Consider the following 22,480-nt stretch of genomic DNA (forward strand, 5'->3'; position numbering starts at 1 on the left):
GGGGGGGGGCATGGACATTAACACCTATGGCAAGTGCTTACCCCCTCACGGGTTTGCACTCTGTAAGTGGGGGAAGGGGAGGGAGGGGGAGTAGGTATGATCTCGGCCTGGATGTCTTCTGTCGCTTGTGTGGTGAGTAGCTTGATTGTTATTGTAGGGGAGGGATTACATCTCCGGAGGGGGGGTGGGGGGTGGTGATAGAGGGAAGAAGATCTTTGAAGGGCTTTGGGTCTGGCTCCCTGTCTTGGTCCTGGTCCGTGCTGCCCCCTGGTGGGGCTTCGTCCGGGGTGGGGGCTCTGCGTGTTGCGCGTTGGCTGGCCGGCTGGGATTGTCCCTTCCCTTATTCATTTATTTATTTATTATTATTATTTTTTTTCTTATCTTCCTTTTATATTTTTTTATTTATTTATTTATTTTTTTATTTTTTTTATTATTATTTTTTTTTATTTAATTTATTTATTTATTTATTTTTTTTAATTTTATTTATTTATCTACTTATTTATTTATTTATTTTTTTTATTATTATTATTTTTTTGGATGGACAGGACGGGGGGGGGTGGTGGAGTCGGCTCCGTGCCCGGCTGGCTGGTGGGTCCTGCTGCCGGTCCCGTGCCCCCGGGCTATGGTGGTGAAACTGGTGGGGCCCCCTTCTCTGGGGGGGCTCTCGGGGAACGGGGGTGCCTATTGGAGTCAGCGGGGGAGCTGGCTCCCTGGGAGTGCAGCAGGCACCCCAGTCCTTTGCTCCCCATCCCCGAAATCCTCCCTCTGCCTGCTCCATCACTCGGCCACACATGTAGGTTTTTGGGGAGGGGGTCGTTACTGGAGGGCCACACCTTCTGATGACGTCCCCCACCCCAATTTTATTTTGCATTTTAGACACTTCCATCTACATCATTTTCACAACACACATCTATGTAGGGCATTTTCGGGGGGTGGGGGTCAGGGCCACCGGGGGGGGGGCTTATTTTATGGGCCTCACCACGGTCGGCCTCCTCCATCCCCTCTCGCATCTAGACATTGAGGGTTGAGGGTTGTCGAAGGGGGAGGGTGTGCTGGCACCGTCTATCTCCTGGAGGGGGGGTGGAGTGTGCCGGACACCCCCTCTTGGTACTCCCAGTTTTAATTGCATCTGAGAGCAACACGCAACAACACCACATTCGAGCGGGCGCAGTGAGGATCGGGGTCTTCTCACACCCCTGTTCTCCGGCTGCCGCCTGGAGTCTGGGGCCTGGAGGAAGAGCGGGCCACCTGGTCCGTGGTTTTGGCTGGGGCTGGCTGCGGGGCCTAGGTGGCCTGCTGGTGGCGGGGCTGTCACCTCTGCTCTCCCCAAAGAAGGTTGGATGGAGGGGCATGAAGTGCCTGGTTGAAGGTTTTTTTTTTTTTTTTGTTCTTTTCGGGGGGGGGGGGGCGGTTCTGGTTGGGTGGCCGGCGCGGGATGGGTGGGCCCCGGTCCCGGGGGGGGCTCTTGCGGGGGGTGGTCCGGTCCGTGTGCGGGGTGGGGGGCCGGGCTTGAAGCAGGAAAGAGATGGGTTGGTGTGGCGGTGTCGCCGCTCCCCTCCCCTCACATCCGGATTTTAGGTTCACTTATGGGGTCATCCGATAGTCCCGGGACCGACCACAGGTGTCACCGGGTTTTTGGTCCTGGTATTATTGGATGTGAGTGTTATGTGTGAATGTGTGTCTGCGTTGTTATTTTCTTTATTTATTATTATTATTATTTTATTCAATAATTTTTTTTTTTTTTTTTTTTTTTTTTTTTCCTGTGGTACGAGTGGGGGCACTAGGGAGGGAAGGCATGATTGAGATGGTGTGTTTTTTTTTTTTTTTCTTTCCCAGGTTGGGGTCTCAACCGCACCCTCTCCCAAATACATCTCAAGTCTCCGCTAAGTGCGGAGCCCATTCCCCCCGTCCTGCTCTCCCTCCGCTGGCTGGCGTCGGGGCTCACCGGTGCACTGGTGGAGCTGGGGGTGGATGCCCGGGGGACTGCTGGCTCATTCCTGGCGGCCTCTCCACTGGCCCCGGCCGGCCGGGGCTTTGCTGGGGCTCCTGTCTGGGGGTGGGGTGCCCTTGGGGCCTCGGATCCCTGGGGCCTGGGACTGGATCCGCTTCGGGGTGGGGCTGGGTGTTGTTCGGGGATTTTCGGGGTCGGTGCCGGTGCCTTCGCTACGATGCCGGTTCCTGGGCGGTGTTTCTTTCCTATGCCGGTTCTGTGGTATCGGTTCGGGGAGGGGGGGAGCTGCGCGGCATGGTGGGGTGCGGGTCTTGGGTCCTGTTTTGGGCTCCGGTTTTTCCGCTCGCACTTCTCCTCTTGCCTATTTATTTTAATTGTAATTATTAATTAATTTATTTATTTACCTATTTATTTGTTGTTATTTTTTTTTTTTTTTTTTTTTTTTTTTTTCTCTTCCTCGGTGGGGGGGAGCGGTTGCGGGCGGGTCGGTGTCTGGTGTCCGCTGTCGCATTGTGGGGGCCCCTTTTTTTTTTTTTTTTTTTTTTTTTTCTCTTTTTTTCTTTGGGGGGTTTGGCATGTCTGTTTTCTCGGGGGGCAGGCGGGCCTGCTGGGTGGGGGTCCTGCTGGCGGCACGCCGCTGGTGTGTGGGGGTCCGGGCGGCTCCGGCGGGGGTAGTGTTGGGGGGCCGGTCTGGGCGGGCTGGCTGCGCTGGCTGGGTATTCGGGTGGGTTTTCCCTCCTGGAGGCATGGCGGGGCTGCTCTGTTCCCACTGATCGCGGCGGGTGGGGCTGCGGGGCGGGTGTGGGCCTGGGGTGGCTATGACCGGCGCGTGGTGGGGGGCCGGGGCGGCGGAGCTGCTCTGGCCGCGTGTCGGGGCCTGGTGCGGGCTGCGGGGGGGGGTGGCGGACGTGGCTGGGCTGCTTTGGCATCGTCCGGTGGGGGTGCGGCGCGGTTCGCTCCGCTCTGGCTTTGTGCTGCCCCTCGGGCTGCTGGGGGGGGTGGTTGCGCCGGCTGCGGTCTGCTCCTCTTGCGGTTTTGCGCCGGGCGGCTTTTCTGCTCTCGGGCTGATTCTGTGCGCGGTGTGTTTCGTTGCGCGCTGTTGGCATCGGTCTTGGTGGGGTGGGGCTGCGCTTTTGGCCAGGGGGGCGTTTTGGGGGGGGTCCCGCGGCGCTCGTGGCCGGTTCGCGGCGGATGCGCATGGGCCCCGGCCGGGGGCGGGGCCGTCTTAGTGTTTTCCTGGGTGGTGCGGTCGCGGTGGGTGTTGCGGCCGGTCGCCGGGGCTTGGTGCGGGGGGGCGGGGCGTGTTTCGGTGCTCTGTGGGGCTGGGGCGTTTCGGTCGGCGCCGTGGGGGGGCTGGTGTTCGGCGCCCGGCCCTACTTCGGGGTGGCCGGCTGCCGGCGGGGCCCGCGGACTCGTCCCCGCGGCTCCCCGGGGCGCCGGCATGGCGGTGGCTGGGGGGCTTCCTCGTGGCTGTCTCTCCTCCTGCCTTGGTGGGGTCTGATTTCCGGGGCTGGCCCCGCCTTGGTGCCTTCGCTTCTGGGGTCCCCTTGGGCGCCTGGGGCTTTGGGTCTCCCGGCGCTGGACTCAGTGCTCTGGGGGGTGTGCCTCTCCGGCTCTCCACAACCACTATTGAGCATTTTTTTCTATGGTTAAAACTTTACATGCACAAGTTCACCCTCACAAACAACTACAGGTGCTAGGCTTCAGGTACTTAGAGATTCACTTCCAAACAGAAACCCCACATTCATATCTTCAGGTAACACAGAGTACATGTCAGACTTAATAATATTACTTTAGTGATAGTTTCAAGGTGTTTGCTTTATTGTATATCTCGTACCATGTTTTTTGGTTGTGCTGTTCTTTTTTCTTTTTTTTTTTTTTTTTCTCCATCTCATTACAGGTGTTGAAGCAGACTGAAAATGTTTTGTCATTGTCTCCTTCCTATCTCCTCTTTCTTTCATCTTTTGTCCTGTTTTTTTCTTTTTCTTTTTCCTTCTTCTTCTTCTGTTTTTCTGCTCTACTTACATTGCAGTGTCCATATGAACTGTAAAACTCCCTGCATAATTATAATAAAGCAATTTATATACATGAAACAAGTGGAGCGGTATGGCAATTGCGATACCGCTACACTTGTGAAAGTAAAATCTGTTGGGCTCCTTTTGGCATCAAGACAATTATTCTTATTGCCACCTTGCCAGACAGGACACTGTAAAAAAAAAAAAAAAAAAAAAAAAAAAAAAAGAGAAATCATTTGATAAAAAAAACTGAATTTGCTGCTGCATATTTACTCAGGATTCAGGACCTATTTTATTGCTCATGGTTTCTACACACAAACAGCTTAATTCTAGAGCTTTCCACAATGAATAAACTCAAAGATCTGAATCATAATTGCAATCCTGGGAAATCACCAAGGATCTTTTATTTGGCTTTTTTTTTTTTCCTTTCTTTTTTTTTGGGTAATACTGAGAAATGTGAGAAGCAAACACAAAGAGGATTAAAAAAAAAATGTCTTTATATAAAAGCATAAAAATCTCATGGGAGAAACCAGTGATTAACTCCTCCCCTGGAATGCTGAGTCTTTGCTTTTCATGGCCAGACCTACTTTGGCATTCCTCTTCTTTCTCTCTGGGTTTTTTCTTTTTCAAGTGAAGATAAGCCTCATCTACATTGTTATCCAAGCAAATCATCCTCAGTCTGATGCGTTCAAATGCTTTAATCGCTATGTTTGGACTCATACAGACATTTCTTGTTGGGTAATCTTCTTTACTTTCTCAAACAACTGATGTAGCAACCAGTTTTTGGAAGAATTTTAGCTTTTGTACTGTGGCAACTTTCACATGGGTGCAAATTAATCTTGATAATATGTCCTGATGGAACACTAGGGTACCTCTATTTGCATCTGCTTTGAAAGCTGCAAAATAAGGCATCCGAGCGTATCCGCTCATTGCAATTAAAGTCCCAAAAACATTAAAGTCATGTTTTTTTGTGTGATGGTACTGAGATCAATATTCAAATGTTAATATGATCTTACATTGCTTCCACCTACTGATTTCAATTTTTAGATGAGAATGCCCTGTCATTTATGGTTGGATGGCCTTTTAAAGGCTTGTGAGATCTTGGGACATCCTCCTTTTAACCACATATCAATTAAGAAACCATAGCAGCATTGCCAAAAGATAAGTGGTAAGTGTATTTCTATTTCTGGGAAATTAGCAGGACTCTGTCTTTTACTGGAAGACATTGGAGCACAGAGTAAAAAGGAATGGTGAGAGTGCTGCCCCCTGTGGTGCTCCTGTGCTGCTCACTACCTGATTGATCCTTTTAAGGGCGGATTATACTTCTGCAACCGCACACATCAAATGTCGCTTGTGTCTGGTTGCGAACCAGTTTTGCTGGTATGCTTCAGCAATGTCAGTCTGGAATTTCTAGGAACGCAGAGCAGTTTCCCAACAAAGCGCTAGGGGGAGCCTATTTGAGAAGTCACGAGGACTTTTTAGGCGGCACCGGCAGGAGTGTTTTTTCTTTCCAAAACTATTCTGAGGCATCTTACAAGTGGTTGTACTTCCGAACCTCCTCGATCAACCTTTTGTCGTGGTTATCCATTGTTGTTATTACTCCTCGGTTTTTAAATACACTGAATCGAGAATGAAGATCACACAGACAGCCGGAAAGGCATACCAAGGACCAATCACAGCTTGAATCACAGCTTCTTTCTCCGCACTTCCGCTTGAGGTGTGTGCAGGTTTGCAACCGTCCGATATGTAGTCAGGATATTTTTTTTAGTTGCGCGATGATGGTTGCAGAGCGTCTGCGTGGGTTGCAGAGCCTCTGCGTGGGGTGCATGGTCACGCACAGAGACAGATTTGACGGTTGCAGAGGCTATGCAACAGAAGTATAAATTGGCCTTTAGTCTAACAAACTGGGGTCTGTTTGTCTGGTAGACTTGAATCCAGGCTATTACTGATGCCTCCACCTGGGTCTTCTGGAGCTTTTGACAAAGTATTGCAGTCTTAATCGTGTTAAATGCACTGCAAAAATCAGAGAACATGATCCTCATTTACTGTTTGCCTTGTCTAAATGACAGTGGGTTTGTTTGAGCAGGTGTATGATGGTATATTAGACTCCAACTCAATGACATAAGGGAACTGCAGGGGGTCCCGATAGCTGTTTCTTTGCTTGCTCAAGTGAACCAACAGAAGTCTCTTTAGGACCTTTATGATGAGGGATGTCAGGGCAACAAGTCTATAGTTATTGAGGACTGTTGAAGTTTTCTTTGGTACCAGAACTGGGCAGGAGGTCTTCCACACCACTGAACTGTCTCCTGGGTCAGCCTAAGGTTAGAGAGGTGCTGTAGAATCCTATAGAAATACTATACAAAGGCCTTCAAGACTTTGGGGTAGACACCATCTAGACCTGTTTCCTTATTGTGACTCAGTCTCTCCAGTTGGTTCTTCACACGACTACTAGAATCAGACGAGAGGAAGGGGGAGGGAACAGCACCATCTTCTCTTATGGTTAAGAATAAATGCATAAATAGAGGGGGGGGGGGGTCGATGAAAAAGGTGGTAGATGAAGCATTTGAGGTTAGAGAGGGAGTCCTCCCGGTCTGTTTTCGGACTGATTTTAAAGTTTTAACACTTGTTTTTAAAGCCCTTCATGGTCTCGCTATATTTAACTGAGATGTTGACGGTACATCGCCCCAGCAGGGCTCTCCAGTCTGCTGATCAAATGGTCCTGGACGTCCCAGGGTCCAGGATGCACCTAACAACCTACCCCTCAGTCTGCGGGTTCTCACTGCTCTGCACCTTTTTAAGTCCAGATTAAATTATATTTTTTTCTAAACTGGCTTTTAATACTTGGGACACATTGATTAACGCTTATGATTTTTTTTTGCGATGTTTTTAGCTTTCTGTGAAGCACTTTGGTCTTCCTAGTGTTGTTGTAAAGTGCTATATAATTAAACTTTGATTTTAATAGGTTTTTTTCAAAAAAGGTTGGAGTGTCCTTTGATTGTTGGCAGGAGGGAAGGGTGCTGAGCAAGTATCTAATTGAAGAATGTGTTCAGTTTATTGGCTCTGTCCAATGAAGAGAACACTGAGCTCCTTCCTCCCTGACAACAAATCCCTGACACTGATCTGCTGGAGTTGGTTTCTAGCTTCTTCCTGCATGCCTCCTGGCTTTTTCTTATCCTGACCTTAAATTGCTTTTGTGTAATCCTCAACAATTCCCCGTCTGCCTTCCGGAATTATCTTTTCTCTTGTTTAACGATTCTTTCAGAACACTGGTGATCCAGGGTTCACATTGGAGCAGCATCTCACCAACATGAAGCATCAAAGCAATTATTCATATTTTTTTCCCTTGCACTTTAATACTTCACTCATAAGGGCTCTGCTTTTAATATTATTTTGTTTGTGTCTGGTGGCGCAGATGGGTATAATGATGCAGCACAAATTGATAAAGTTGCATCTGTCATAATGGATTTAATAGTAAATGGTTATCATACAATGCATTGTCATTAAACTTAATGTTGTTTAAACACTTATTAGATCTAAGTGGCATAATGTGTCATAAATTGGTCTAATAAAATTGTTGCCTTATTTTGTGTCTGTGCTCTGTCTTCTTATACCCCTAGTTGGTCATGACGGATGGCTGCTCACAATAAGCATGACCTTGTTGGAAGTTTCTGTTAATGGCTTTCTTCCTACTGCTGCTACATTAATCCTTAGTATGAAAAATTTGTGCAAAGTCAACAATGGAAAGCATTTTACTGTCTGCTGTAATTTTAACCAGTGAAACATTGGCTGTGTTTCCACATGCTCCTCCTAACGCCCATTTTGATGTTCACGGCAAAATAAAAATAAAAAACACATTAAATGCCCTCAAATATGCAAAACGTTTTTACATTCACTTCATCTGTTTTTGGCTTTTTATGACAAATGATTAATGCACAAAACCAGGATGGAAACACTTTCTTCAAATCAGTTCTGACATAGGGAACTTTTGCCAGCAGTTTCTAATAATTAGTAATGTTATCCAGCTAATAATGGAGGCATGTTATCTGCCTCAGGATTTGGGTCATTTTAAATCTTATAGGATTTATCTGCATACTGACCAAGTGTGAAGCTGGTTGCTTAAACTCCATAGGAGGAATTTGTTAAAGTTCAATAGGAACAAACATGAAAAATTGTTCTTTGACCCAAAATGACCGACTTCCTGTGGGTTTTAGGGCATACCTCCAAGAAACGTTTGTTAATGATTTGGAAGAGATCTACCTGTGTACCAATTTTCAAGTCTCTGCGACATAGGATTTTCCCCATCTCACTTTAGGGGGTGCCATTTAAGCATTTGGCAACACCAATTTCTGAATTCATTAAAATACATACATTTCACATCGGGGAAAAATTTCTGTAAAGTTTTAGTTTTAAAAATGTTAAAGCAACCATTGGAGGTGTCATTCAGGGGAAAAATAATAAACATTTGAATTACAATAGGTCTTTGCAGGGCTTCGCTGCTTTGGCCTAACTAGTCAAATCATTACAAACATGTAACTTTCAATTGTGGGGATAGTGAAGTGAAACTGTGACTTAGTTTGTGCACCTGCAGTGCTGTGTTTTTATTCTTTTTTTACTTACAGACTGGCTTTTGCCTATGAATCCAACTGTTTCTGAGCAAACTCTGGATTTATAAACTCTCTGTGAATTCTCAATTTCACAAGTCTGATGGTTGATTGACGGACCCTGTTAACATATTTTTTAAAAGCCACATCGGAATGTGTAAAGACGCTCCAAAATGGAGTAGTAAACAGTGTTTTGGAGGTCAAATTCATGATTTTAGATTATAGTTGGGAGCTGGAGTTCCCCTAAGAGAACCCTTGTATGCATGGGAAAAACGGGCACATTACATACAAAAAGTACCCCAGAATGGGGGAGGGGGGGGGTGTCATAGCCAGGGCCATTTAAAAGTCATTATTTTATCCTATTCATCTATTATACAAAATCCTTTTAATCGTTATCATTCATAAAAATAATTTATAAACTATAAGATAACCAGGCTTTTAAATAAAATAGACATATATACTTTTCCATTAATAATAGCTTTTCCTAACCTTTCTCTTATGCAATAAGTTATAAATTCTGATGTTTCATTTGATTTCCCTCAGAAGATAAATAAGTTAAAGCAGATATTTTCACAAAGGGGGTGATACTGAAATTTCTGGAAGTGATTCACAAGGAACTTAAGTTGTTGGGAAAAATTGATCATGAACTTAACCTGTTGTATATCCAGTTCCTTCATCTGCTGTTGCAGTAACTCCAGTTGCTCCTCCTTTTTGTTCAGCTGTCCCTCTCTGGTGCCCAAAACTGAGTCCAGGTCTGCTGGGTCCATCTTTGGCTGGTTTGTACTGTCGCAGAGGGGTTGGTTTGACAGGACCCAAATGCACACACAAGCATGAGGTGGTTAGTTGAATGTTTAATAATAAAAAGGGTAACATAAGCAAAATCCAACAATGCTGAAAACCAAGAATACTCACAACAAGAAGGGGACAAAGTAATGACGACAAGCCAGCCAAGACTGACTGAACAGGAGGAGATTATATGGGAGAGAGAAACAAAGACCAGGCTAATTAGCAGATTGGGAGCAGGTGTGAACAGAGGCAAGAAGGGAGCTAGGGAAAAGGAGACTGACACAAGAGGGCAAAAAGGAAATATCTAAGAACTCAAATACAATCAAAAATACCTAGAACACAAGAATCGAAATAAGACCAATGAAAACTTAAAATAAAACTTGAACAAAACTAAAACCATGACAGATATCCCTTTTGTGAGGATAAAGTTAATCATCTTTAGTGTGTAAGTCACAAGATTAGGAGACAAGAATGAAAATATACAAGGCAGCCTATATAGAAATAATAATAATATTAATAATAATAATGACTCTTCTCAGGGCTTGTTTTGATAAAATCCAATAGAATGTCTGTAATTTTGGCATGAAGAGTGAGCAGGTACACTTACAGTAGGGAATGGACACATGAAAATGACGCAACCTTTCAGATAAACAACAACTTGGTATCTGTGGAGTATAAAAACTAAAGAAGCACTAATAAAAAAAAATTTTCCAATCCAGTCCAATATCATTACGTGGACTATGTCTGATACTGATCTAACACTAATTACTGAATTAACTAACTAATTAACTTTAAAAAAGATAATAAATTAATACAGATATAATGCAAGTAGCTGCTCCATGTTCTCTGCACACTGACATAATCTGTGCTGCAATCGTAAAATTAAAGTCACTAATATTACCCTAACTATTGTTGTGAATGATGTGGGGGAAAAAAAGAAAATAGAAATGACTGGATTGGAACCATTCGTCCGATATCCGATCCTGCTAATTGGTCAGTATCAGAACCAATTTCCGATCTGAGTATCGGATCTTTAATGAGAACACACTGGAGCTGTTTTTCATGGAATTCCTTGATTCTTTCGAAGCAGGCAACTATAACCCTGCACTGTAGCTCTGTACAATCTCTGTGCCAAATTTAGATGATATTTGATAAGGTTCAGTCCTGTTTGAGATTTGTTTATTATAAGAAGTGTTATTTAAAGAGTAATCGCTCCATGGCAAAGAACTGGGAATAAGCATTGAGGTGTAAGCACTTTTTAGGAGCAGCAGTTGTCTTCCAAAGCTCATAAAATTACAAAAATATTATCCATTCCAAAAGAACAAATAACACAATTTAAAGTATGACCTCCATTATTAGCTGGCCAGTCCGGCACCCATTTAAAATATTCTACATCTTTTTTATTTTATAATATTATTTCAAGTTACCAAACACAGCCAGATTTGGACAATTTCAACCAGGAAAAAAAAAAAAAAAAAAACACCAGTAGACCAGTATTAAAAAACAAGCTAAGTTATGCTTTACATAATCTCTACAGCAGAAGATGTGCTTTGTTTCATGAAAGAAGTTAATGCTTGAAGTATATGAGTCTGATGTACACAGATATATGTTTTAACCCTGTTAACCAATACTTTTGTTTTTAAGAATTGCACAAATCTGCAAAATGTTGTGCAGTTATAACTGTTCTTATAAAAGCCCTGATCCATCTTACAATAAGACTTTAAACGCATCAAAATTCTAAACAAAGGGAGAAAGGTAAAACCGGCTCAAATTTTTGATCAAAACACTTCTAATGTTTAAAAGCCTCTCAAATAGATTCCAGTCAGTAGCACTAAAAAAGAAAAAACGTGTGCGCCACAATCACCTGTTAGCAGCTACCGCTAGTCACGTTAAAGGGCTATTACTGTATGTATAGAGCGATTCATAAACAGGGCTTTAAATTTGTGTAGCATGGTATCTCTGCTTTAAGTTTAGAGGTGAATTATGATTACAATTGTGGGATTATTTATGCATTTTGAAATTATTTTCTCATTTGTCTACTGTATTTTTTCAATGCATTTTTTTTATTTCTTCCCTGCTGCTTTCAGAGCTCTAATTCTTTATTTATCTGTTTGTTCTTTGGTTTTTAGCCTTTAACCTCTTCTTTTCCCATAGGTATTTGTTTGTTTTTCAGAAAGGGGAAATGAAGGGGAGTGCTGTGCATAACTTTTCAAAGACTCACCTTGTTGTATCACAAACTATGTGTAGGCTAACTTTAGAACGGGAATATCTCTGTCCCAGTATAAACTCTGTTTGCTTTCTGCATTCTACAACTTCTAATTAGACTTATTGAATTTCCAGTGACAACCCCTGGCTTATTGGCACCTGATTATATTTAGATGCATATATGGATCATTTTAGCTACCATTTGTGTCTTGGTTCCACAAGGACCATTCCTGCTTTCAGTTGCTTGGGTCATCTGAAGAATCAGGTACTACCTGTGTGTGGGAGTTCATTACCCTCATCTGGAAAAATGATAGAACTGCAACTTCAGTCAAATACTAGATAATTTAAAGAACAACTGTAGAAAAGCTATGCTGTAATAAACTTTATGGAAATGCTCAAAGCTTTTAAGTCTCCAAAACTGATGTTTATTTGGCTTTGTCTGTTTTATTTTCTTTGCTAATTACTGGTATTTCATGATATAGGATGCAGGTTTATTTTTAAATGCATTTATTTATTTAAGGATTTAAATATTAATAGTAAAAATTCAGTTAATGTCTTTGAACGTTTTATTATTTGGCAATTAATCACCAATTAGTTTTCTGCAGCCCCTAAAATCTTGAGTCTTTCACTGGTGGCAAACAAAGGCAATTGTTTATTGGCTATTTAATGTTGTGTATTGCTGGAAAGCACCTTTGTACATTTATACATTTAGTGGATACATTTTCATTGAAGAGGATTAATTACTTCCTTTTCGTACTAAAGGTATAATTGCGGCTGATTTCCGAGGTTCCTCTTTTTTGACAGTTTGGTTCCACCTACTGGTTAAAGATTTAAGCCCATACATCCTACCTGGTACATTTCTGTGTTGTAACTGATGAAATTCCTTAAATTCTGAATAGATTACAATCCCATCTCCCATCTTCATTAGATTTATTAAAGAAACAGAAGAAAAACTGAAAGGTTTTTATCCGCACTAAAAGTGTACTTGTCACCTATACATCCTAATTAGCAAGAATTATAAAATGTATTCATTTTTTTTTTTTTTTTTTTTTTTTTTTTTTTTATCCTTTCTGATTGTGGCAATTTTTTTATGTATGGAAATATTTAACATTCTTATTTAGTATTATTAAAATGATACAATGCAGTATTTGGGAATATATGTACTTTAGTTTCATTTGTGTTTGAAAGATTGTGTTATTATTATTATTAATATATGTTAGATTTCTTTTCCTAAAAATCATAGCTTTTATTATACTTCAATTGGAGGGTCAATTTAGAGTTTTTTTAATCACTTGTTCACAATCAGGCAGTTAAATGTGGATCGGTGGATTAAACTGATTTAAAAGTAGGGAAGTCCTTCTAAAGTTTTTCTGTTGATGTAAAAATCCAATTAAAAAATAAAATAATTGCCCATGCCAGGTTCGAGCTCTATACTTCATAAAATCAATCTCACCACCTTCGTGCTCTATTTTTCCTGATACGTGCATTTTGTCCCAACAGGCCGCTCTCCGTATAACATCAGATAACATGTGTAGCAGTTAAAATTTAAGTGCTATACTAACTTTAGCCTGTTTCCTCTATGCAAAGTTTTATAGTAATTAGGTATATTTAATTATGGCCTCAGGTGATAGTGTGTGGAATTATTGTTCTTCTTATCGCTTTGCTTTAAGTATCGTAAAATATGTGAATCTCATTTCTCTGTGCAGCTGACTCTCATACAGCACCTAAATAAACAGGTCAATGACACAGAAAATGGAAATCCTCCTCACCTAATACAGTTTATTTTTAATTCTTAATATTACTGTAAAGATATGTGAATAAAGCACAAGAGTAAACATTTTTATAACAAGGGTTGAAGTTGTACTGCCACCTAAAGACTCGACTCTTTTTAGCTACAAAATCTTTTGCATGCTCTAAATATTTTACTAATTATGTCTGGCCTCTAGAATTTATTCCTCGTTGCAGGTATTTTCTATATTTGCTTCCTACTTCTATCCATAGACTGAGTAAAAAAAATATTTTTGAGAGAAAAAAACTAATCCATGTGCAGAGAGGCAAGCTAAAGAGATTAAAGGGTTAAGTTAAAGCTCTGCCCAGTGGAAGTTTAAGAACTAGGAATAGGTAAAATGTTGTCATTTATATCTTGATTCACTGTTTTATTTGTCTTTGTTTTTTTAGCCAGAATATAAATATTCTGAATCAGATGTGGAGAACACAGAGGGAGAAGAGACCCAGGAGAAGGAAGAAGGGTTTTCTCTAACATCCCAACCTGTCCCTCAGGGTTCCGGTGGATCTGGTGTTCTCATGGGTCCAGACACAGAGAAAGGTCTGAAGAAGCACTGCCATTTAAATCTAAAAAATATCATTACTTTATAGGATAGTGCACACAGTTTCATGAAGGCCCCTACACTTTGTTGAGCTCATTATGTTGTGGAAGAAGCTTCATTGGAGTAGCCGGATACATCTCCCAATAATCCTGTTTCCATTGTGCATGTTATCCATTTAACTGGCGGTTAATCAGTGGTTAAATGTGTTGTGTTGACTATGTCTTCTTGTCTTCTTCTTAACCCAATCATCATTGTTCTTCACACCTGATCAATGATTTTTTTCAGTCCTTTCTATCTGTTTATTAGTGCATCATTTTGTCTCTAACAAGAGGTGGAGCTTCATCAGATGCCTGTTGATACTCTTCATGTTTCCGGGGATTATGGAGGCTCTGTAGGGTCCGGAGAAACCTCAGAAGCTTCCGGCGCCTCTGGGTCTGGCCTCTCAGGAGACACACTGGTCTCCAGTGCCTCTGGAGATCTTTTGGATGACATTGTCCTGATATCTGGACATCCAGATGAGCTACCTATATCAGGAGGCTCTGGGGATGTCTTTGCACGTGGGGTTCTGTTCATTTCTGGGGATTTCTCAGGATCTGGAGACATCAGTGGGTCTGCTATTTCTGGAGCCTCGGGAGACTTCCCCTATAAAGATAATGAAATCATTCCTGAAATTCCCATTGGCTCCGGAGAATCTGGGGACCAGTCTGGCTCTGAGTTCCCTGGAGATATCTTGAGCTCTGGAGGCTCTGGAACTTCTGGGGTTTCTGGGGACTCTGATGAGTCTGGATACTCAGGGATTATAACAATATCTGGAGGTTAGTACCTTAACAGAATGTATGATCCATGTTAATTAACAATTGTTCCATTTAACTGCTTTCTTTAAAAATAATGTGGTTAAATGTTGACTGTGTTGTGATTGTATTTAATTTTTTTTATCATAATCATGTCTTTCTAACATTTGTTTCGTCTTAAATGTGAGTGTGATTGATTGTCCCTCTTAACCTTCACCTCCTAACATCAACCCTCGGCTCTAACAAGAGGAGGAGTTTCCCTTTACTGAGGAAAGAGTTCCCCAGGAGGTACTGAGTGCTTCTGGGGAGATCTCGGGAGAAATTGAAGCCTCTGTAGATTCAGAGGTCTCTGGAACCTCTGGGCTTCCTAGTGTCTCTGGCTCAGGAGACGACGAGGAGGTCCTTGTGATATTTCAGCCCAGTGCACCAGAAGGTCAGTATCTCAGATAGAATTGTATGTTAAAGAAAGGGAAGCATGGAAGATTGGACCATGGGATGGTGGAAATCTTCTGTTGTGTGTTTTTTGATCCATGTACATTTTCGCTAACCTTGTTGTCAATCACTTCTCATGTCAATAACTGTAAAATGTCTTTCTGGTATAACCAACATTGTCTAACGCTGCTAAAATGCTTTGCTTTTTCCTGTCCTGTGTCCACGCCGATCTAACCTCTTTCTTTAACGGCTAATCTTGTCTCTAATAAGAGGAGGAGCCGCTTCCAACCACACCTGAAACCCCTCAGGAGGGGAAAACCAGTGTAGAAGAAGAAACAGTAAGCTCTGGTTTTCCAGAGACTTATGAGCCAGAGGAGCCTGATGAGGTTTTCAAGAAAGGTCAGTACTGTCCAGAACCAAATCTAGATGGAGATTTTAAAAAGATCTAAGCACCCTTTGAAGATATTTTGTCCATGCTGTTATTTTTAATGTTAGTGTAATTTTTTTTTTTTTTTTTTTTTTTTTTTTTTTTTTTACAGTGTCCTGTCTGGCAAGGTGGCAATAAGAATAATTGTCTTGATGCCAAAAGGAGCCCAACAGATTTTACTTTCACAAGTGTAGCGGTATCGCAATTGCCATACCGCTCCACTTGTTTCATGTATATAAATTGCTTTATTATAATTATGCAGGGAGTTTTACAGTTCATATGGACACTGCAATGTAAGTAGAGCAGAAAAACAGAAGAAGAAGAAGGAAAAAGAAAAAGAAAAAAACAGGACAAAAGATGAAAGAAAGAGGAGATAGGAAGGAGACAATGACAAAACATTTTCAGTCTGCTTCAACACCTGTAATGAGATGGAGAAAAAAAAAAAAAAAAAGAAAAAAGAACAGCACAACCAAAAAACATGGTACGAGATATACAATAAAGCAAACACCTTGAAACTATCACTAAAGTAATATTATTAAGTCTGACATGTACTCTGTGTTACCTGAAGATATGAATGTGGGGTTTCTGTTTGGAAGTGAATCTCTAAGTACCTGAAGCCTAGCACCTGTAGTTGTTTGTGAGGGTGAACTTGTGCATGTAAAGTTTTAACCATAGAAAAAAATGCTCAATAGTGGTTGTGGAGAGCCGGAGAGGCACACCCCCCAGAGCACTGAGTCCAGCGCCGGGAGACCCAAAGCCCCAGGCGCCCAAGGGGACCCCAGAAGCGAAGGCACCAAGGCGGGGCCAGCCCCGGAAATCAGACCCCACCAAGGCAGGAGGAGAGACAGCCACGAGGAAGCCCCCCAGCCACCGCCATGCCGGCGCCCCGGGGAGCCGCGGGGACGAGTCCGCGGGCCCCGCCGGCAGCCGGCCACCCCGAAGTAGGGCCGGGCGCCGAACACCAGCCCCCCCACGGCGCCGACCGAAACGCCCCAACCCCACAGAGCACCGAAACACGCCCCGCCCCCCCGCACCAAGCCCCGGCGACCGGCCGCAACACCCACCGCGACCGCACCACCCAGGAAAACACTAAGGCGGCCCCGCCCCCGGCCGGGGCCCATGCGCATCCGCCGCGAACCGGCCACGAGCGCCGCGGGACCCCCCCCAAAACGCCCCCCCCGGCCAAAAGCGCAGCCCCACCCCACCAAGACCGATGCCAACAGCGCGCAACGAAACACACCGCGCACAGAATCAGCCCGAGAGCAGAAAAGCCGCCCGGCGCAAAACCGCAAGAGGAGCAGACCGCAGCCGGCGCAACCACCCCCCCCAGCAGCCCGAGGGGCAGCACAAAGCCAGAGCGGAGCGAACCGCGCCGCCCCCCCACCGGACGATGCCAAAGCAGCCCAGCCACGTCCGCCACCCCCCCCGCAGCCCGCACCAGGCCCCGACACGCGGCCAGAGCAGCTCCGCCGCCCCGGCCCCCCCCCACGCGCCGGTCATAGCCCCCCCCGGCCCCCACCCGCCCCGCAGCCCCACCCGCCGCGATCAGTGGGAACAGAGCAGCCCCGCCATGCCTCCAGGAGGGAAAACCCACCCGAATACCCAGCCAGCGCAGCCAGCCCGCCCAGACCGGCCCCCCAACACGACCCCCCGCCGGAGCCGCCCGGACCCCCACACACCAGCGGCGCGCCGCCAGCAGGACCCCCACCCAGCAGGCCCGCCTGCGCCCCAAAAAAAAACAGACATGCCAAACCCCCCAAAGAAAAAAAGAGAAAAAAAAAAAAAAGGGGCCCCCACAATGCGACAGCGGACACCAGTCACCGACCCGCCCGCAACCGCTCCCCCCCACCGAGGAAGAGAAAAAAAAAAAAAAAAAAAAAATAGGTAAATAAATAAATTAATTAATAATTACAATTAAAATAAATAGGCAAGAGGAGAAGTGCGAGCGGAAAAACCGGAGCCCAAAACAGGACCCAAGACCCGCACCCCACCATGCCGCGCAGCTCCCCCCCTCCCCGAACCGATACCACAGAACCGGCATAGGAAAGAAACACCGCCCAGGAACCGGCATCGTAGCGAAGGCACCGGCACCGACCCCGAAAATCCCCGAACAACACCCAGCCCCACCCCGAAGCGGATCCAGTCCCAGGCCCCAGGGATCCGAGGCCCCAAGGGCACCCCACCCCCAGACAGGAGCCCCAGCAAAGCCCCGGCCGGCCGGGGCCAGCAGAGAGGCCGCCAGGAATGAGCCAGCAGTCCCCCGGGCATCCACCCCCAGCTCCACCAGTGCACCGGTGAGCCCCGACGCCAGCCAGCGGAGGGAGAGCAGGACGGGGGGAATGGGCTCCGCACTTAGCGGAGACTTGAGATGTATTTGGGAGAGGGTGCGGTTGAGACCCCAACCTGGGAAGGAAAAAAAAAAAAAAAAAACACACCATCTCAATCATGCCTTCCCTCCCTAGTGCCCCCACTCGTACCACAGGAAAAAAAAAAAAAAAAAAAAAAAAAAAAAAAAAAAAAAATTGAATAAAATAATAATAATAATAAATGAAGAAAATAACAACGCAGACACACATTCACACATAACACTCACATCCAATAATACCAGGACCAAAAACCCGGTGACACCGGTGGTCGGTCTCGGGACTATCGGATGACCCCATAAGTGAACCTAAAATCCGGATGTGAGGGGAGGGGAGCGGCGACACCGCCACACCAACCCATCTCTTTCCTGCTTCAAGCCCGGCCCCCCACCCCGCACACGGACCGGACCACCCCCCGCAAGAGCCCCCCCCGGGACCGGGGCCCACCCATCCCGCGCCGGCCACCCAACCAGAACCCCCCCCCCCCCCCCCCCCCCCCCGAAAAGAACAAAAAAAAAAAAAAAAAAAAAAAAAACTTCAACCAGGCACTTCATGCCCCTCCATCCAACCTTCTTTGGGGAGAGCAGAGGTGACAGCCCCGCCACCAGCAGGCCACCTAGGCCCCGCAGCCAGCCCCAGCCAAAACCACGGACCAGGTGGCCCGCTCTTCCTCCAGGCCCCAGACTCCAGGCGGCAGCCGGAGAACAGGGGTGTGAGAAGACCCCGATCCTCACTGCGCCCGCTCGAATGTGGTGTTGTTGCGTGTTGCTCTCAGATGCAATTAAAACTGGGAGTACCAAGAGGGGGTGTCCGGCACACTCCACCCCCCCTCCAGGAGATAGACGGTGCCAGCACACCCTCCCCCTTCGACAACCCTCAACCCTCAATGTCTAGATGCGAGAGGGGATGGAGGAGGCCGACCGTGGTGAGGCCCATAAAATAAGCCCCCCCCCGGTGGCCCTGACCCCCACCCCCCGAAAATGCCCTACATAGATGTGTGTTGTGAAAATGAAGTAGATGGAAGTGTCTAAAATGCAAAATAAAATTGGGGTGGGGGACGTCATCAGAAGGTGTGGCCCTCCAGTAACGACCCCCTCCCCAAAAACCTACATGTGTGGCCGAGTGATGGAGCAGGCAGAGGGAGGATTTCGGGGATGGGGAGCAAAGGACTGGGGTGCCTGCTGCACTCCCAGGGAGCCAGCTCCCCCGCTGACTCCAATAGGCACCCCCGTTCCCCGAGAGCCCCCCCAGAGAAGGGGGCCCCACCAGTTTCACCACCATAGCCCGGGGGCACGGGACCGGCAGCAGGACCCACCAGCCAGCCGGGCACGGAGCCGACCCCACCACCCCCCCCCGTCCTGTCCATCCAAAAAAATAATAATAATAAAAAAAATAAATAAATAAATAAGTAGATAAATAAATAATATAAAAAAAAATAAATAAATAAATAAATTAAATCAAAAAAATAATAATAAAAAAAAAAAATAAATAAATAAATAAAAAAATATAAAAGGAAGATAAGAAAAAAATAATAATAATAAATAAATAAATGAATAAGGGAAGGGACAATCCCAGCCGGCCAGCCAACGCGCAACACGCAGAGCCCCCACCCCGGACGAAGCCCCACCAGGGGGCAGCACGGACCAGGACATAGACAGGGAGCCAGACCCAAAGCCCTTCAAAGATCTTCTTCCCTCTATCACCACCCCCCACCCCCCCTCCGGAGATGTAATCCCTCCCCTACAATAACAATCAAGCTACTCACCACACAAGTGACAGAAGACATCCAGGCCGAGATCATACCTACTCCCCCTCCCTCCCCTTCCCCCACTTACAGAGTGCAAACCCGTGAGGGGGTAAGCACTTGCCATAGGTGTTAATGTCCATGCCCCCCCCCAGCCCAGCAGGCCCCGAGGCACCCCGGCACACCAGAGGCCGTGGCAGCAGGGACAGACAGCCAGGCGTACACCGGCCCAGAACCCAAGCAGCACTCCCCACAGAACCCGAACCCCCGAACCCCCACCGGGGACCCCGCCCAAGGGCAATGCGCCCCAGGGATCCCAGGCCCAAGGAGCCACCCCAGACCCACCCCGCAGTAGGGCCGGGCAATGCCCAAAAACCCCCGGCACCGGCGCCAGCACCCCCACCCCGACCCCGGCCCCCGAACGACTCCCCCCAACACCGGTCCCACAGCACAATCCGAAGAAGAAGAAAGCCACACAACACAGCTAAGCGCAAATCCCGAGCCCCACTCCAAGCCCCGATCCCCCCGCCCACACACCCCCTCCCACACAAAAAACAAACAAAAACAAAAACAAAAAAATTATAATATTCTCCCCCTCACCGGAGAAGAACGGCCGCAAACAAGCCAGTGCCCAACACCCACCGCCACACCACGAGGACCCCTCCACCCAGATGCTCCTCCCCAGAAAAGTCAACATGCCTGCCCTCCCAGGAGACAGGCAAGCCCGCCGAACAGGAATCCCCCCGGCAGCGCACCGCCGGCATGCGGGGGCCCGAGCAGCCCCAACAGACACAACACCGGAAGGCCGACAAGGACGAACCGACGGCACCAACCAAGCCCCCAGGCGGACTCCCCCACCCAAAAACACAACGAAACCACCCCGCCCCCACCGACCACAGCAAACACAGCCGCAAGGCAAAGCAAAGGACAGAGCAGCCCCACCCGGCGCACGCCAGAGAGCCAGAGCAGCAAGGCCGCCCCAGCCGCCAGAAGCCGGCACAAGCAGCAAAAAGAAAGCAGCAGACGCGACCCCACCACCCCCGCCGCGCCCGGCGCGAAAGCAGCACGACCCACCCCGCTCCGGCCCCGCACCGCCCACAGGCCGCCGAGAGGAGGACGGCCACGCCGGCCACTGCCCGTCCCCCCCCCGCCGCCAAACACCGAGCAACCCTCCACTCCCAAGCCGCGCACGATGCACCGCACCACGCGTCACCGGCACCCGCCCCAACAGAGCGAAGCCACACCCCGACCCGGGGGCACTCCAAAGGGACCCCCGACGCCCGCAACCCGCCCACAACAGACACACACGAACCCCGGCCACAGGCGCGACCACCCACGCCCCCCCCGGACGACGCAACCACGGCAAGCACCACGGCCAACCACCGAAACCCGGCACCGGAAGACGAGGCACGCCCCGACGCCCCGCAGAGCAGAAGCACCCCGGCCAGCACCACAAAAGAACCGATGCCCGGCGCCCAGCCCCACCCAGCAGCAGCACAGCCACCAGGCCAGTAGCCCACGTCCGCCACCACGGAACCCCCCAAGTCAAATTACACAAGTAGTGTTAGTGTAATTTGATTTCATCCATCCATCCATTTTCCATTACACTTAACCCAGCTGGGGTCGCGTGGGGTGCCCATCTCCAGCTGTCAATGCGCAAGAGGTGGGGTCCACCCTGGACAGGTCGGCAGTCTGTCAAAGGGCAACACAAACAGGACAACCTACCATTCACACACACACTAAAAACCTAAGGATTATTTAGAAAAGCCAATTCTCCTAACAGTCATGGTTTTGGACTATGGGAGTAAGCTGGAGTACCCGGAGAGAACCCATGCATGATTAGGGAGAACATGAAAACTCCATGCAGAAAGATCCCTGGCCAGGAATCAAACCTGGAACCTTCTTGCAGTGCTACCCACTGCCCCACTGAGCAGCCCTGTAATTTCATTTTAGTCTTTAGTTTAAAAGAGGAAAAAAATGATTGTTAGTACAAATACTCGACAAATAATTGAGAGTTTTATTGTAGTATTTGCAAATATTTTTCCTTTGTGCATATCGGACTCAAGGTAAATTCCCCTTTTCAGCATTTCATACCCTATTTTGTCCTGAAATCTTTCTATTTAGTGCATATATAGTTGACTGCAATGAACCCAAAAGTATTGCCAGTGTATTCAAACCTTTTTCAACATTTTGCTCGATATTTTGTTGAAGCACCTTTGATTCCAGTCTACCAGAATCTCCAGAATGCTTTTGAGAGACCTGCTGGTAGTAGATATTAAGAACTTATCCCTAATTAAAAATTTTTTTTTGCTTATAAATTATATAAATAGAAGGTATTTAGTGCTGTTTATATCTACCCGGTGATATTTTGACAAATTTAACATTTGCAACTGTTAATTGTCTGTTTGGTGCCCTCCTCAGGTTAAAAAGCGGTTACTGTATCTGATTTTTAAATTGGCTTAGCCTGGAATGTGACATAATTTTGGAGAGCTGACAAAGAAAAGCTCTACCCTTGACCTCTTTCATTTACTTGGGGAGTAACAACAAATTAAACCTTTTTTATAACGTAAAATTAAAATAAATTACGATTCTCCTCATAATGAAAGAAAATAAAAATAGTAAATACATTAAAATTGAATAAGGACCTAGTATAATGATTTAACATTCATTTTGTCATTTTCTGACATGACCTAAAAGCTATAGGGAAAAAATATATAGTTTTAAAGAGAAGAATTGCTAAAAAAAAAAAAAAAATAGAACATGCATTAAAGTTGGACAAAAAGAAGTGTGCTTCACCTTTCTAGTCTAAAAGGATGGTTAGACATTCATTTTATGTCA

General features: G+C 46.2%; 1 protein-coding gene across 1 annotated transcript in view; it reads left to right on the forward strand.

Moving 5' to 3' along the window:
- epyc (epiphycan) overlaps positions 1–22,480 on the forward strand; it is a 36,846-nt gene that overhangs the window by 10,542 nt on the left and 3,824 nt on the right. The window contains exons 3-6 of the mRNA XM_038294175.1: positions 13,737–13,884; positions 14,215–14,700; positions 14,924–15,109; positions 15,379–15,507. Coding sequence (XP_038150103.1) covers positions 13,737–13,884; positions 14,215–14,700; positions 14,924–15,109; positions 15,379–15,507 — 949 coding nt within the window. The remainder of the gene's footprint in view (positions 1–13,736; positions 13,885–14,214; positions 14,701–14,923; positions 15,110–15,378; positions 15,508–22,480) is intronic.

This window comes from Cyprinodon tularosa, unplaced genomic scaffold (genome assembly GCF_016077235.1).
Source record: "Cyprinodon tularosa strain WSP-4 unplaced genomic scaffold, ASM1607723v1 ctg336, whole genome shotgun sequence".
NCBI lineage: Eukaryota > Metazoa > Chordata > Actinopteri > Cyprinodontiformes > Cyprinodontidae > Cyprinodon > Cyprinodon tularosa.